We start from the raw sequence: 16,595 nt of genomic DNA, 5'->3' as shown, positions 1-16,595 counted from the left end.
AGGGAAGAGAGAGAAAGCGGGGTATCAATAGAGAGACAGGTAGGTAGGTAGGTACGTAGGTAGACAGACATGAATTGGTAGACAGATAGATGGTGACATATCCATACGACAGACAGATAGACAGATAGACAGACAGACATGTAGGTATGTAAACAGATATGTAGATAGACAAATGGACAGAGACAGAAAGATAGATAGATATGTAGGTAGGTAGGTAGACCAACAGATAGATATGTAGACAGATGGATAGGTAGGTAGACAGACAGACATGTAGGCAGGTAGGTAGGTAGACAGGTAGACAGATATGTAGACAGACAAGACGGACAGGCAGGCAGGCAGATATGTAGACAGACAGACAGGCATGTAGGTAGGTAGACAGATAGATATGTAGATAGACAGGTAGGTAGGTAGGTAGACATATGTAGATAGACAGAAAGATAGATAGACAGACAGGTAGACCAATAGATAGATATGTAGACAGATGGATGGATGGATGGATGGATAGATAGATAGATAGATAGATAGATAGATAGATAGATAGATGATAGATATGTAGACAGAGAGACGGACAGATAGATGGACAGACAGACTATCTAGGTAGGGAGGTAGACAGACAGATATGTAGATAGACAGACAGGTAGGCAGACCAATAGATAGATATGTAGACAGATGGATACGTAGACAGACAGACAGACAGACAGACATGTAGGTAGATAGGTAGATATGTAGACAGACAAGACGGACAGACAGACAGACAGATATAGGCAGGCAGCTATGTAGGTAGATAGATAGACAGATATATAGATAGACAGACAGACAGGTAGGTAGACAGATATGTAGATAGAAAAATAGATACACAGACAGACAGGTAGGTAGGTAGACCAATAGATAGATATGTAGACAGATGGATAGATAGGTAGGTAGACAGATATGTAGACAGACAGACAGATGGACAGACAGGTAGGTAGGTAGGTAGATATGTAGATAGACAGAAAGATAGACAGACAAACAGGCAGGTAGGTAGGTAGGTAGACCAATAGATAGATATGTAGACAGACAGATAGAGATAGAGAGACAGGCAGACATCTAGGTAGGTAGGAAGGTAGGTAGGTAGACATGTAGACAGACAAACAGGTAGGTAGACAGACAGACATGTAGATAGATAGAGAGACAGATAGATATGTATACAGATAAACAGGTAGGTAGGTAGGTAGGTAGATGGACAGACAGACAGTCAGATATGTAGATAGATAGGCATGTTGGTAGATAGATAAACAGATATGTAGACAGACAGACAGAGAGATTGACATATAGGTAGGTAGGTAGGTAGATATGTAGTTAGTTAGATAGACAGATAGATAGATAATCATGTAGGTAGGTAGGTAGAAAGATAGACAGATAGATATGTCAATAGATAGACATGTAGATAGACATAGATATAAACAAAAACATAATAATCATAATAATAAATAACAGAGGCACCATTCGCTGGGAGAAGTTGTCTCCTTTTGATTGACATTTCTCCAGAGATGCTGCATTGGGTTAGTCTAGATGACCGCAAGGACCCTCCTTACTAAGAAAATAATAATAATAATAATAATAATAATAATAATAATAGATACATAGCCGCTTTGAGCCTCCTTGTGGAAAGAAAAAGTGGGTATAAATAAACAGAATAATGATATTATAAAATAATAATAATATATAATAATAATGTATAATAATAACAACAGATACATAGTTGTTTTGAGTCTCTTTGTGGAGAGAAAAAGCAGAGTATAAATAAGCAATAATAATAATAATAATAATTGATACCTAGTTGCTTTGAGTCTCTTTGTGGTGAGAAAAGGGTATAAATAAACAACAGCAACACTAATAATCTAACATAATGATATATAATAATATTAATAATTGATACATTGCCGCTTTGAGTCTCCTTGTGGAGAGTATAAATAAACATATTAATGATAATAATAATAACTCCCTAAAAATGGATGGGTTAATTGAGAGAGTCTCTTGAATAAGAGGAAAAAAAGATACCTGTGTATTTTAGAAAACTTCAAAGTGCAAAAAAAAAAAAAGTGAAATGACTAATACGCACATTCCCAAGCAGGTAGGACATAGGAAAGGCTCTTATCTATCTATGAGCAAATGAACGCGGCGTGTTTTGGGAATCGGATCTGTCTTGTTCGCTGATTTTCTTTCCAGCTTCCTTAAGAGCCCCGTTTTGCAGACATGTCCTTAAGGCTTGCAAAAGCACGAGTTGTTAAAATCGGAGGCGGTTGCCATCTACAACGGCTTCGGCTTCCGACCCGAGGCGAAATTCCCCATCAGCCTGAACATGACGGCAAAAGCCTACTTTGCCAATTAACCCGCCAAAGCCGTGTCTTTTGCAGATGCCGGAAGCTTCTGCGGAGAAAGGCAAACGATGGCAGCGTGGTTTCAGAACACTTGCAGTCTTGGGATGAGAATCCATTCCATTGCAACCTTAGAACGTCTCCAGTTGGGTTGCAATCTTTGGATGTCCATCTGGGTTTGGGGATCCACTACGTTGCCGTCTTGAGATCCTTCAGAAGGGAGGTGGATCTGCTCCAGTGTAATCTTGGGACATATTGATTGGGTTGCCATCTTGTAATCTTAGGATACATCCCTTGCAGTCTTGGGAAACGTTGATTGTGTTGGGCATCTGCTCCATTGCAATTTTGGGGGATATCGGTTGGGTTGCCATCTTGTAATCTTGGGATACATCCATTGCAGTCTTGGGATGTATCCGTTGGGTTGGGGATCCACTCCATTGCAATCTTGGCACATATCAGTTAGGTTAAGACATATTGTTTGAGTTGCCATCTTGCAACCTTGGCATGCATCCATTGCAATCTTGGGGTATATTGGTTGTGTTGCCATCTTGTAATCTTGGGATATATCCATTGCAATCTTGGGATGCGTTGATTTGGGTTGGGCATCTGCTCCATTGCAATCTTAGGACATATTGGTTGGGTTGCCATCTTGCAACCTTGAGATATATCCCTTGCAATCTTAGGATATATCCATTGCAATCTTAGGATACATCCATTGCAACCTTGGGATATATCCATTACAATCTTGAGATGTATCAGCTGGGCTGGGAATCAACTCCATTGCAATCTTGAGACCTTTTGGTTGGGTTGCCATCTTGCAATCTTGGGATGTATCCATTGCAATCTCAAGACATATCCGTTGGGTTGGGAATCCACTCTATTGCACTCTTGGGACATATCCATTAGGTTGCCATTTTGGAACCTTGGGATATATCCATTGCAATCTTGGGATGTCATCAGTTGGGTTGCGGATACACTCCAGTTGCCATCTTGGGACCTTACGGTCTAGTTGTGGGTCTTCTCAATTGCAATCTTGAGATGTATCAATTGGGTGGCTTTCTTGCAATTTTGGGATGTACGTATATCCATTGCAATCTTGGAATGTATCCGTTGGGTTGGAGATTCACTCTGTCGCCATCTTGGGACCTTTTGGTTAAGTTGTGGATCTTCTCCATTGAGATCTTGAGATGTATCAGTTGGGTTACCATCTTGCAATCTTGGGATATATGTCCATTTCAATCTTAGAATGTACTGTATCCGTTAGGTTGGGGATCCACTCCATTGCCATCTTGGGACTTTTCGGTTGGGTTGCCATCTTGCAATCTTGGGGAGATGTTCTTTGCAATCTTGGGGTGGATCAGATGTGTGGTGGATCTGCTCCATTGCAATCATCAGACATATCGGCTGGGTTGCCATCTTGCAATCTTGGGATATATCTATTGCAATCTTAGGATGTATCAGTTGGGTTGGGAATCCACTTGGTTGCCATCTTGGGACCTTTCAGTCTTATTGTGGGTCTTCTCCATTGCAATCTTGAGATGTGTCTGTTGGGTTGCCATTTTGCAGTCTTGGAGTGTATCTGTTGGATTGAGGATCCACTTGTTTGCCATCTTGGGAACTTTCAGTCTAGTTGTGGGTCATCTCTGTTGCAATCTTGAGATGTATCTGTTGGGTTGCCATTTTGCAGTCTTGGAGTGTATCTGTTGGGTTGAAGATCCACTTGGTTGCCATCTTGGGAACTTTCAGTCTAGTTGTGGGTCATCTCTGTTGCAATCTTGAGATGTATCTGTTGGGTTGTCATTTTGCAATCTTAGAATGTATCTGTTGGGTTGAGGATCCACTTGGTTGCCATCTTGAGACCTTTTAGTCTAGTTGTGGGTCTTCTCAGTTGCAATCTTGAGATGTATCAGTTGGGTTGCCATCTTGTAATCTTGGGATATATGTCCATTGCAATCTTAGAATGTATCTGTTGGGTTGGGGATCCACTCCATTGCCATCTTGAGACCTTTCAGTCTAGTTGTGGGTCTTCTCTGTTGCAATCTTGAGATGTATCAGTGGGGTTGCCATCTTGCAATCTTGGGATATATATCCATTGCAATCTTGGAATGTATCCGTTGGTTTGGGGATCCAAACCGTTGCCATTTGAGACCTTTCAGTCTAGTTGTGGGTCTTCTCCGTTGCAATCTTGAGATGTATCAGTAGGGTTGCCATCTTGTAATCTTGGGATCCATTTCAATCTTGGAATGTATCCATTGAGTTAAGGATCCACTCTATTGTCATCTTGAGACCTTTCGGTCTAGTTGTGGGTCTTCTCCGTTGCAATCTTGAGATGTATCATTTGGGCTGTCATCTCGCAATCTTGGGATATATGTCCATTGCAGTCTTGGGATGTATCAGATGTGTTGTGGAACTGCTCCATTGCAGTCCTCAGACATATTGGTTGGGTTGCCATCTTGAAATCTTGGGATATATGTCCATTGTAATCTTGGGAAATACCAATCGCAATCCTAAGCTACATCCATTGCAATCTTGGGATGTATCCGTTGAGTTGGGGACTCCAATATGAGTGCAACGTTCATTCTTCATTCTGAATGGGCGCATCTTCCGGGAGTTCTTGAGTTGCGTCTCCCTGCAAGGTGGAAAGGGGATGGACAACATGTCCTTTGGGGCTCCCTTCCCCTTATGAATTGGACTCAAACAGCCTTACTCCTCCTCCGCACACTTACACCTCTTTCCTTCCTCTTTCCGCAGATGCGGTGATAAGAGATAGACAAAGAGATAGATACTCTTGACTGGCAAAGGGGAAATCGATGGCGCCGAGGGACGCCGGATCAATGGCGCCGTTGTTTTGTGCAAGAGGTAGCAATCGACACCGCCGTGAGAGTGGATTAATCAGGACAAGCTGGTTTGTTTACCAAGCCACTCCAGATGGTAAGCAGTGCATTAAGGAAGTCCCTTTGTTTACTTCTGGAAGGGAGATTCCCTTCTAAGCCTAGCGGGGTCTGGCCCACCTTTCCCTCGCTCTCAGCCTTCCCTGAACCCAAGACAGGGAACATTCACATCTGCCAAGCTTGACACTCTATCCAGGACTAAAATCATCATTTAGATTAGGCAGGTATCCCTGCGCTGCCCCTTTACCTATATGGTGCTGCATTTCCCCTCCTGCGTTATCAGGCCCTGAAAGGCTTGAACCTATTTGGAGCAGCTCATATTCAGAGCTGGGAAAGGGAAGAAGGAAGCCTTTCTCAGAGCTGGAGAAGAAATAACATAAGCCTTTCTTGGAGCTGGAGAAGGGAGGAAGGAGACCATTATCAGAAATGGAGAAACAAGGAAATAGGCTTTTATCAGAACTGGAGAAGGAAGGAAGGAAGGAAGGAAGGAAGGAAGGAAGGAAGGAAGGAAGGAAGGAAGGAAGGAAGGAAGGAAGGAAGGAAGGAAGGAGGCCTTTCTCAGAGCTGGAGAAGGGATACAATATTCCTTTTTCAGAGCGGGAGAAGGGAGAAAGTAGTTCCTCCTCAGAGCTGGAGAAGGGATAAAGTAAGCTTTTCTCTGAGCTGGAGAAGGGAGGAAGGGAGGAAGTCTTTCTTAGAGCTGGATAAGGAAGAAAGTAGATCCTCCTCAGCGCTGGAGAAGGGATAAAGTAAGCCTTTCTCTGAGTTGGAGAGGAAAGGAAGGAAGGAAGTATTTCTTAGAGGTGGAGAAGGAAGAAAGTAGATCCTCCTCAGCGCTGGAGAAGGGATAAAGTAAGCCTTTCTCTGAGCTGGAGAGGAAAGGAAGGAAGGAAGTATTTCTTAGAGCTGGAGAAGGAAGAAAGTAGATCCTCTTCAGAGCTGGAGAAGGGATAAAAGAGGTCTTTCTCAGAGCTGGAAAAGGGAGGAAGGAAAGACGTCTTTCTCAGAACTGTAGACGGAAAGAAGTAGGCCATTTTCAGAGCTACAGAAGGGAGGAGATATGCTTTCATCAGAACTGGAGAAGGAAGGAAGGAAGGAAGGAAGGAAGGAAGGAAGGAAGGAAGGAAGGAAGGAAGGAAGGAAGGAAGGAAGGAAAGAAAGAAAGAAGGAGGCCTTTATCAGAACTGGAGAAGGGATAAAATAGGACTTTCTCAGAGCTGGAAAAGGGAGGAAGTAAGGTTTCATCAGAGCTGGAGAAGGGAGGAAGTGGTTCTTTCTCAGAGCTGGAGATAGGAGGAAATACGCTTTGTCAGAACTGGAGAAGGAAGGAAGGAAGCCTTTTGCAGAGCTGGAGAAGGAAGGAAAGAAGTATGCCCTTTTTCAGAACTGAAGAACAGAGAAAGCAGGCCTTCCTAAAGCTGGAAAAGGGAGGAAGTCGTCCTTTCCCAGAGCTGGAGAAGGAAGTAGTCAGTTGGCGGTCCCAATGGTACCTAGGCAACACAAAATATACGTACATATATACATTAGTCTTGCATTAAGGTGACCTTTGAGGAGAAAGGAGGACAGGAATGAGCCATCTCAGAAGGAGAAGTTGCCTCTCGGGCCTCGTCTCTCCAAAACACCCGAAACAGAGGAAAGGGAGGATTCGGGGCAGAGGATTAATGGAGACCTTGGCGTCCGAGGCATTTCATTACGCATCTCATTGCAAAGCTGACATTTACCAAGTCGCTCTGATTTCCTTTTCTCATATATATAATCTCAAAACTGCTTTGTGGGTGGGAATGAGAGACAGACCTGAACAGCTGAGTGATTCATTTAAATATACTGTATACACACACACGCGCACACACACTCACACATATATATAAAAGTCGGGATCGTGCAAAGTGAAAACAACTGAAGGAAGAGAACCCTAAGTCCTAATGGGGACCCCCTAAGTCTAGTAATTGAATTGGGACAGAAAATAAATAAACATAAACAATAAACATAATAAACATGGTGATGATGATGATAATGGGATATAGTTACATATTACAATTATATTTTTCTCTACCGTTGGAAAATACCCCAAAGGAAGACACCATCCGATCCCTCCCGACAGATGGCCATTCATGATTACAAGGATGCATGGGAAGGTCGAAAGCAACACCGGATATGGCAAGACCTGACCCAGGGAGAAGGTGTTTCGAGGGAGACTTGGAGACCTCTCTTTCAGGAATACATATCTATCACCTCTCTATCATATCTATGGCTGGATGGCCATCTGTAGTGAAGAAAGGGGCTGGACTAGATGACCTTTAGGGATCCCTTCCATGATATATCTTTATATAAATCGAGGGCCCTCTATCTGTGGCTGGATGGCCATCTGTCCAGAGAATTTCTGGTATGGAAATGGGGTTAGTCTGGATGGCCTTTAGAGATCCCTTCAAACTCTAGGAGTCTATATAAATCATATACAACTTTCTCAGTCATATCTCTGATGTCTGTCTTTGGCTGGATGGCTATCTGTCAAGAGGGCTTGGATGGTGTCTTCCCTCATCACAGCATGGGGCTGGACTAGATGACCTTTAGGGATCCCTTCCAACTCTAGGACTGCATGAGATACACACACACACATGCACACACATTATCTGGGGCCAGATGGCCATCTGTTAGTAGGGCTTTATGGTATCTCCCTTTATAGCAGCATGGGGTTGGACTAGATGACCTTTAGGGATCCCTTCTAACTAGGAGTGCACAATATATCTATCACACACACACATAATATCTAGGGCCAGCTGTCTTTGGCTGGACAATCATCTGTCAAGAGGGTTTGGATGATGTCTTCTCTTATGGCAGGAGGAGGTTGGATTGGATGACCTTTAGGGATCCCTTCCAACTCAAGGATTCTATTGTATGCCTATCATAAATAACTTTCTCAATCATATCTAGGGCCATCTATCTATGACTGGATGGCCATCTGTTGGGAGGGCTTTGATGGTGTCTTTCTTTATTGCACCATGGGGTTGGACTGGATGACCTTTAGAGATCCCTTCCAACTTATTTATGACTATCATAAATAGCTCTCTCAATCATATCTAGGGCCATCTATCTATGGCTGCATGGCCATCTGTCGGGAGGGCTTTGATGGTGTCTTTATTGCACCATGGGGTTGGACTGGATGACCTTTAGGGAGCCCTTCCAACTCTAGGATTGCATGATATATCTTATATAGATAGATGTTATCTAGGGCCAAACAGCCATGCGTTTGGTGGGCTTATATGGTGTTTCCCTTTATCACAGCATGGGGTTGGACACACACACACATCCCTGTAATCTATCTTTGGCTTGATGGCCATCTGCCGGGAGGGCTTTGATGGTGTCTTTCTTTATCGCAGCATGGGGTTGGTCTAGATGGCCTTTTGGGAGCCCTTTCAACTCTAGGATTGCATGATATATCTACCTCATATATATGTGTATGCATGTGTGTGCGTATGTATACACACACATCCCTATAATCTAGGGCCATCTATCTTTGGCTTGATGGCCATCTGCCAGGAGGGCTTTAATGGTGTCTTTCTTTATCGTAGCACGAGGTTGGACTGGATGACCTTTTGGGAGCCCTTCCAACTCTAGGATTACATGATATATCTTATATAGCTAGATCAATATTATCTAGGGCCAAACGGCCATGTGTTTGGTGGGCTTGTATGGTGTCTTCCTTTATCACAGCATGGGGTTGGACTAGATGACTTTTGGGGAGCCCTTTCAACTCTAGGATTGCATGATATATCTACCTCATATACGCATACATACACACACACACACCCCTATAATCTAGTGCAATCGATCTTTGGCTTGATGGTCATCTGCCGGGAGGGCTTTGATGGTGTCTTTCTTTATCGCAGCATGGGGTTGGACTAGATGACCTTTTGGGATCCCTTCCAACTCTAGGATTGCATGATATATCTACCTCATACACACACACACACATCCCTATACTCTAGTGCAATCTATCTTTCGCTTGATGGCCATCTGCTGGGAGGGCTTGTATGGTGTCTTCCTTTATCGCAGCATGGGGTTGAACTAGATGATCTCTGGGGAGCCCTTTCAACTCTAGGATTGCATGATATATCTACCTCATATATGTGTATGCATATGTGTGTACACACACACACACACACATATAATCTAGGGCCGTCTTATCTTTGGCTTGACGGCCATCTGCCGGGAAGGCTTGGATGGTGTCCATCACAGAAATGGGTTGACTGGATAACCTTTAGGGATCCCTCCCAACTCCCATCGCTCTGCAACAGGCGTGGGACACACAGATAAGCGCCTTCATTAGGCCTGCAAAATATCTTGGCGTCGGTGCTTTTATGTTTGATGCGTCGTCTGGCGCATGGAGTCGTTGGTCTCACCTTGAGAAGCCCATCAAAGGAAGGGAGCGACCAAGGCTGCAAAGGAGGCTGCATCAAAATGCAAATGTCCCTGGGCTGCTGGGAGCAGATAGGGAGGCGCAGCCAGAGAGGCAGGAGGAAGCCCTCTCTCATGGTTTTCTCTTTTCCAAAATTGCATATTCTGCCTCTTAAATTGCATATTCTGCCTCTTAAATTGCATATTCTGCCTCTTGAAGGGGACCCCTAAAGGTCATCTAGTCCAACCCCCTTTGGCCATAAGAAGAGACACCATGCCCAAAGGGGTGGCCATCCGGCCTCTTGACGGATGGCCACCCAGGCAAAGACACATCGGAAATATGACTGAAAGAGTATATGATTTAGACAGACTCCTAGAGTTCGAAGGGATCCCTAAAGGCCATCCAGACTAACCCCATTTCCGCACCAGAAACCCTCCAGACAGATGGCCATCCAGCCACAGATAGAGGTCTCTAGATTTATATATATATATGAATGATATATCATGGAAGGGATCCCTAAAGGCCATCTAGTCCAGCCCCTTTCTGCACTAAAACGAGAAACCATCAAACAATAAACATAATAATCAAAGCCCTCCTGACAGGTGGCCATCTAACCAAAGATTGATGGCCCTGGATATGAGATTGAAAAAAAAACCCCAATATATACAATATCCTAGAGAGTTTATATAGCATCCCCAATATAGTATCCTTAAGAAGGGACCCTATTTAGACTCATAGAATCCCCAACGTAGAATCCCAAGAGAAAGGGCCCCATATAGGGCTGTAGAACGACCAAAACAATATCCTAGATATATATATATATAATCCCCAATATAGTATCCTTGAGAAGGGATCCTATATAGGACCATAGGATCCCCAATACTGTGTCCTAGAGAATCTCCCATATTGTGCCCTAGAGAAAGGGACCCTGTTTAGACCCCTTATATAGGTCCATAGAACCTATAGAACCCCCAATATAGTACCCTTGGGAAGGGACCCTATATAGGACCATAGGATCCCCAGTATAGTGTCCTAAAGAAGGGAACCTAAATAGAATCTCCCATATTGTACCCTAGAGAAAGGGATCCTATTTAGACCCCCTATAGGTCCATAGAACCTATAGAATCCCCAATACACTATCCTAGAGAAGGTACCCTATTTATAGAATCCCCTATGTAGTATCTTAGAGAAGGGGCCCCATATGGGACCATAGGACCCCCAAAATAATACCCTACAATCCATCTTATATTCCAATATATATGGAATCTCCAATATAGTATCTTTGGGAAGGGACGCTATATATAGAATCCCCAAGATAGTATCCTTGGGAAGGGACCCTATATATATAGAATCCCCAATATAGTATCCATGGGAAGGGACCCTATATATATAGAACCCCCAATATAGTATCCTTGGGAAGGGACCCTATATATATGGAATCCCCAATATAGTATCCTTGGGAAGGGACTCTCTCTCTATATATATAGAACCTCCAATATAGTATCTTTAGGAAGGGACCCTATATATATAGAACCCCCAATATCGTATCCTTGATAAGGGACCCTATATATATAGAATCCCCAATATAGTATCCTTGAAAAGGGACCATATATATAATCCCCAATATAGTATCGTTGGGAAGGGACCCTATATATATAGAACACCCAATATCATATCCTTGGAATGGCCCCCTATATATATAGAACCTCCAATATAGTATCCTTGGGAAGGGACTCTATATATATAGAACCCCCAATATAGTATCCTTGGGAAGGGACTCTATATATATAGAACCCCCAATATAGTATCCTTGAGAAGGGACTCTCTCTATATATAGAACCCCCAATATAGTATCCTTGGGAAGGGACCCTATATATATAGAACCCCCAATATCGTATGCTTTGGAAGTGACGCTATATATATAGAATCTCCAATATCGTATCCTTGAGAAGGGACGGTATATAGGACCATAACAATGTCCTACAATTCTCGAGAAGGGCCCCTATATATATAGAATCCCCAATATAGTGTCCTTGGGAAGGGCCCCTTTATATATAGAATCCCCAATATAGTATCCTTGAGAAGGGACCCTATATAGGACCATAACAATGTCCTACAATTCCCGAGAAGGGACCCTATATATATAGAATCCCCATTACAGTATTCTAGGGAAGGGACCCTATTTAGACTCGTAGAATCCCCTATGTAGCCTCTTGAGAGGAGGAACCCCATACGGGACTGCAGAATGGCCAGTATAAACCCTTTGCAAAGGCCTGGGATGCCCGCTTGCCCGCCCTACAAAAAGCCCTTCCCGTTTTCGACATTGTTAAGCCTTTGATCCCTCGAACAGATTGATCGGATTAGGTCCTTTCCCCGTTAAGCTCTCCTTCCCCACCGCTTTTTCGGTTTGATCACAGGTTGGGATTTCAGGGAGGAGGAGGGATTCCTATACTGCCCAAAGTGGGGGAAAGGGGTCCCCTAGAGGCCATCTAACCTGACCTCGCGTTGGTTTGCAACTATTAATGGGATGACGTTGGTTCTTTATAGGCTTTCCTCTTTGTCGGATTCCCGGTCTTTGCGGCAGGCGTTAATCCGGATTCGCTTCCGCCGCGCATTGGAGCCCAAATATCCCGTTAAAGCCTTCTTTTGCCAGCTGTATCTCTACTTAAAATGGGAGTTTCAAGGGAAATCTCTCCGCATCAGAACCAAATCCCCTTGCATTTTGTCTCCAAAAGAGAAGGATGGATATATATAATTATTATTATTATTATTTTGACACGGCAGTGGATGAGGTGAAGTGGCCCTCCTCTGTGACGTTGCCGGGAAAGGAATGGAAGGGATAAGGAGAAAGAAAGGAAAAGAAGGGAGCGGAAGGAAAAGTGGAAAAGGTGTGAGAGGAAAGAAGGAAGGAAAAAGAGAGGGGGAGAGGATGGATGGATGGAAGGAAAGAAAGAAAGAGAAGGGAAAGGAAAGGAAGGAAGGAGGAAGGAAGAAAAAGGAGGGAAAAAAAGAGAAGGGAGAAAGAAGGAAGGAGGAAGGAAGAAAAAGGGAGGGAGGGAGACTGCCTTCTGGATTAGTTGCCTTCTGGGATACCGAAAGAAGGAAGAAAAGAAAGGAGGGAGGGAGGGTGGATGGTCAATTGCCTTCTGGGTTGCCCTAAGAAGGAGGGAACAATGGAAGGAAGGAATACTGGTTGCCTTCTGGGATGATCAGGAAAGGAAGGAAGGAAAAAGAAGAGGATGGACGGAGAGAAGAAAGGAAGGAGGGAGAGAAAGAAGAAGGAAGGAGAGAAGGAAGGGAGACTAAGAGAAGGACAGATGGAGAGAAGGAAGGAAGATTGGTTGTCTTCTGGGATGCGCAAGACCAAGGAAGGAAGGAAGAAGAGAAGAGAGGAGGAAGGGAAAGGAAAGGAAGGGGAGGGGAGGCAGGGAGGAAGGAAAGAAGGAAGGAAGGAAGGAAGGAAGGAAGGAAGGAAGGAAGGAAGGAAGGAGAGAAGGAAGACTGGATGCCTTCTGGGATGACCAAGGAAGGAAGGAGGAGGACAGGAAGAATGGAGAGAAGGAAGGAGGATTGGTTGCCTTCTCAGATGCCTAAGAAAGGAAGGAAGGAAGAAAAAGAGGACAGATTGAGAGAAGGAAGGAAGAGGAAAGGAAGGATGGAGAGAAGGAAGGAAGATTTGTTGCCTTCGTGGATGCCCAAGAAAGGAAGAAAAAAAGGACATGTGGAGAGAAGGAAGGAAGGAAGACTGGATGCTTCTGGGATGACCAAGGAAGAAAGGAGGAGGAAAGGAAGGACACAGTGAAGGAAGGAAGGAAGATTGATTGCCTTCTCAGATGCCCAAGAAAAGAAGGAAGAAAAAGAGGACGGATGGAGAGAAGGAAGGAAGGAAGGAAGGAAGGAAGGAAGGAAGGAAGGAAGATTGATTGCCTTCTGGGATGCCCATTGCCTTCTGGGATGCCCAAGGAAGGAAGGAAGGAAGGAGAGAAGAAAGGAAGGAGGGAGAGAAATGATGAAGGAAGAGAGGAGAAGGACAGATGGACAGAGGGAAGGAAGGTTATCTTCTGGATTGATGAAAGTGGGAAGGAAGTTAGGTAGGTTATTTTCCCTCTGAAATAGAGCCGAAAGCAGTGAGTATCCGACATCACCAATATTGTTCCTTGTAGCATAGTGCCACTAACCTTGGCTTCACGGATTTTGGTAGCTGGGTGGGTGAATATGTAAGAATCCCCGTGGATCGAAAAGCCCAGTTTGGAGAGCCATGACTGGGACACCAGTGGTGTGGGAGACCCTCTAAGGACTGAAAAGACCCATTTCACCAGAGAGAGAGAGACACATATTCAAGTTGACAATGAACAAATAAGGGAGCCGTTGACCAGGTTCAGTTGAGTAATTTTCTTTTAATATAAAAAAGGTGAAATCCAGTCCCTTTGAACACTCTTACTCCCTCCTCCCATCTGCCCAAATCCATGAGGGGCGGAGCTACACTCCCGCATCCCGTGATGTCACAGCAGGCCGGCCAATGAAAAAGGAGGGGATGGCTTCACAGTGCAGAAACGGACGGCCGAGCGCAAAGCCAACTTTCCGGAGCCTTGAGTGAAAACACCGGTCCGAGACCTCGATAGAGACCCCAACGAGACCACCGTCCCACCAAAATAGGCCTCCAGTATCTCCCCTCACCCAACTTTTGCTGTTCGAGGAAGCCAAGTTGCATGTCAACAACCCCAATCAAGAAGAATCGGGACCGGGACATTCAGTAAGGCAGCATAGGCACTAGAATTGGGAACGGAGAGCAAAGCAAAGGGCCGTAACGTCCCTCCATTGCTGCTTCCCATGAACTAACAGTGCCTGATGGGAATCCGTGATCCTGTGTAAGTCCTCCATTGAGTCCTCTCCCGGCGGCTTCTTCCATGCATGCCAATCCGGGATCGGGTTGCATCCCTGAACGGTATATCCGTTTATCCCACATTTATTTATTGTGCAAGAAAGAAAGATTTTTTTGTATTTTGTAAATAAAATTAAAAAAAAGACCCAACGTGGAAACCCAAGTTTTGCCTTTTGGGAGACGGGCGGCAAAAAAGGCAAGCGGTGGATTCTGGGAAGGCAAAAAGTAACGACGTTCCCTCTCCGACGCTGAAATGTATTCCAACTCGGTATGGATCTCTTGCTCGTCGATGGCGTTGCCCCCGATACGCTTTTCACGGGGCCCAATTTGGACCCCGCCATGATCAGATCTAGTGTGATTGTTACCCCCCAACGGAGTGTCCCATTCTACCCTTTCTTTGCAAATGTCAAAGTCCCCAAATGGGCCCAAGAGTTGGGCATCATACCCGGCTCAGTATCCAGATCAGATCTAGATTGGAGTTGGACCCCTTTCGCCGCATATGCCAAGATCTCAAGAAGAAGGCTGAAGGGCATTACAATGTATCCGTATCCAAACTGGATTGAAGAGACCTCCCCTTTCCCGACAAAAAATTGGGGTCTCCCAGCCAGAAGTTGGCTGAAGGGCATCACAACTGCGTTCAGAAGGCCGAAGAGCATCACAACATCTCCAAATCAAACCTAGACTGGAAGGATCCCCTTTCCCTGCAAAAAATTCAGGGTCTCCAACTGGGACCCAAAGGAGGCCCAAGGACATTTCGACATATCCACATCAAACCTGGATTACACGGGGAACCCCTTTCCTGGCAAAAAAAAAAAAAGTTGGGGTCTCCAACCAGGCCCAGAATAAGGCCGAAGGGCATTGCAGCCACGCTGAGAAGACCAAAGGGCAGCACAATGTAGTCGTATTGACCCCAGAAGGAACGGCCCAGCAAGTTGGGCTCCTTCCCATTTTTTATGCCATCTCCTTGATCCTGTGGATGTAGTTGTGAAGCTCCTCGGGGTCCTGGAGGCCCACGTCCTGGCAGACCCATTCCAGATCCTCCTCGTCGGCCACGGGGACCGAGTCATAACCCATCTCCTCGGAGGGCATGGTGGCGAAGGTGGTGAACTTGACCCGCTTGCGCTTGGAGGTAGGCGAGTGGAGGGGGTCCTCACTCTGGTCTCGGGTTGAGCCCCCCGAGGAGCCATCCCCGCGGCCATGGACCTGGCTCTGGACACTGGTCTGCGAGGAGCCCCCGCTGCTGTGGTGGTCGCCATGGCAGCAGCTTGGGACGCCCTCCAGTGGGTCAGCCGGCGGGGTGGCCAGCTCAGCCTGGGCCCGTAGGGGCTGCCCATTGCCCAGGAAGACCCAGTGGTGCGAGTGGTCCATGTTGGTCTGGCCTTCCGGCGGGATGCGCTTGTGCCGATACTTGAGCACAAAGACAATGCAGTTGATAAGGAAGACCAAGATGGCAAGGCAGAAGACCCCGAGGAGGGCGTACATGCCAATCTCCAGGTCTGTCAGGCCACGGGGGACTTGGACGTAGCCAGTGGGCAGGGTCGGGAAGTCCTTCGTTGGGAGCACCGCACTGGGCAAGCGGGTCTCCGGACTGGGTGGCACCAAGCGCCAGGAAACGTCCAAGCGGGTCGTCGTGTGGCTGTCACTTCCACCGGGAGTCCCTCTCTCCTTCGGGGTCTGTACCGGCTCATAGTCATAAGTGGGCTCCTCCTCAGAGGGGAAGTGGACCTGAACGCCCACCATGGCAGTGGCCAAGGTGCTCTTGCGCTTGGTCTTCTGGCAGGCCTCACAGATGGTCAGCTCAGCCTTCACCAGCGCCCCAGAGCCCTCGCCCTCAGCCCGGAGTAGCGGGAAGGCCCCACCAGTTACCACCGAGACCACCGAGGGATCCTGGCTGCTCAGCGCCAGCGTGTAGTCCCGTGAGTCATACAAGGAGAGTGGTGCCGTGGTGCCATCACTGTAGGACACCCAAAGACTCAGCAAGGCCTCCTGGAAGAGAGAGTGAGAAGGGGATTATACTTCATATGTTTCATTCAGGATTATGCCTCATACATTTCATACACACACACACA

The 16,595-nt window shown here is 45.7% G+C and overlaps 1 protein-coding gene and 1 long non-coding RNA gene across 3 annotated transcripts in view; one reads left to right on the top strand and one right to left on the bottom strand.

Annotated features, from left to right (window-relative positions):
* Positions 1–14,032, top strand: part of LOC132763901 (uncharacterized) — a 112,053-nt gene extending 98,021 nt beyond the window's left edge. The window contains exons 3-4 of one of the 2 annotated variants that reach the window (XR_010910347.1): positions 5,109–5,288; positions 12,192–14,032. This is a non-coding gene — a long non-coding RNA (uncharacterized lncRNA). Of the gene's footprint in view, positions 1–5,108; positions 5,289–7,321; positions 7,383–12,191 lie in introns of those variants that run through there. The other variant, XR_009630283.2, reaches the window with a different exon arrangement.
* TMEM132E (transmembrane protein 132E) overlaps positions 14,022–16,595 on the bottom strand; it is a 64,227-nt gene continuing 61,653 nt past the window's right edge. The window contains exon 9 of the mRNA XM_060756883.2: positions 14,022–16,512. Coding sequence (XP_060612866.2) covers positions 15,478–16,512 — 1,035 coding nt within the window. The 3' untranslated portion in view covers positions 14,022–15,477. The remainder of the gene's footprint in view (positions 16,513–16,595) is intronic.

This window comes from Anolis sagrei, chromosome 11 (assembly GCF_037176765.1).
Source record: "Anolis sagrei isolate rAnoSag1 chromosome 11, rAnoSag1.mat, whole genome shotgun sequence".
NCBI classification, from domain to species: Eukaryota; Metazoa; Chordata; class Lepidosauria; order Squamata; family Dactyloidae; genus Anolis; species Anolis sagrei.
This window is presented reverse-complemented; position numbering and strand designations above follow the sequence as displayed.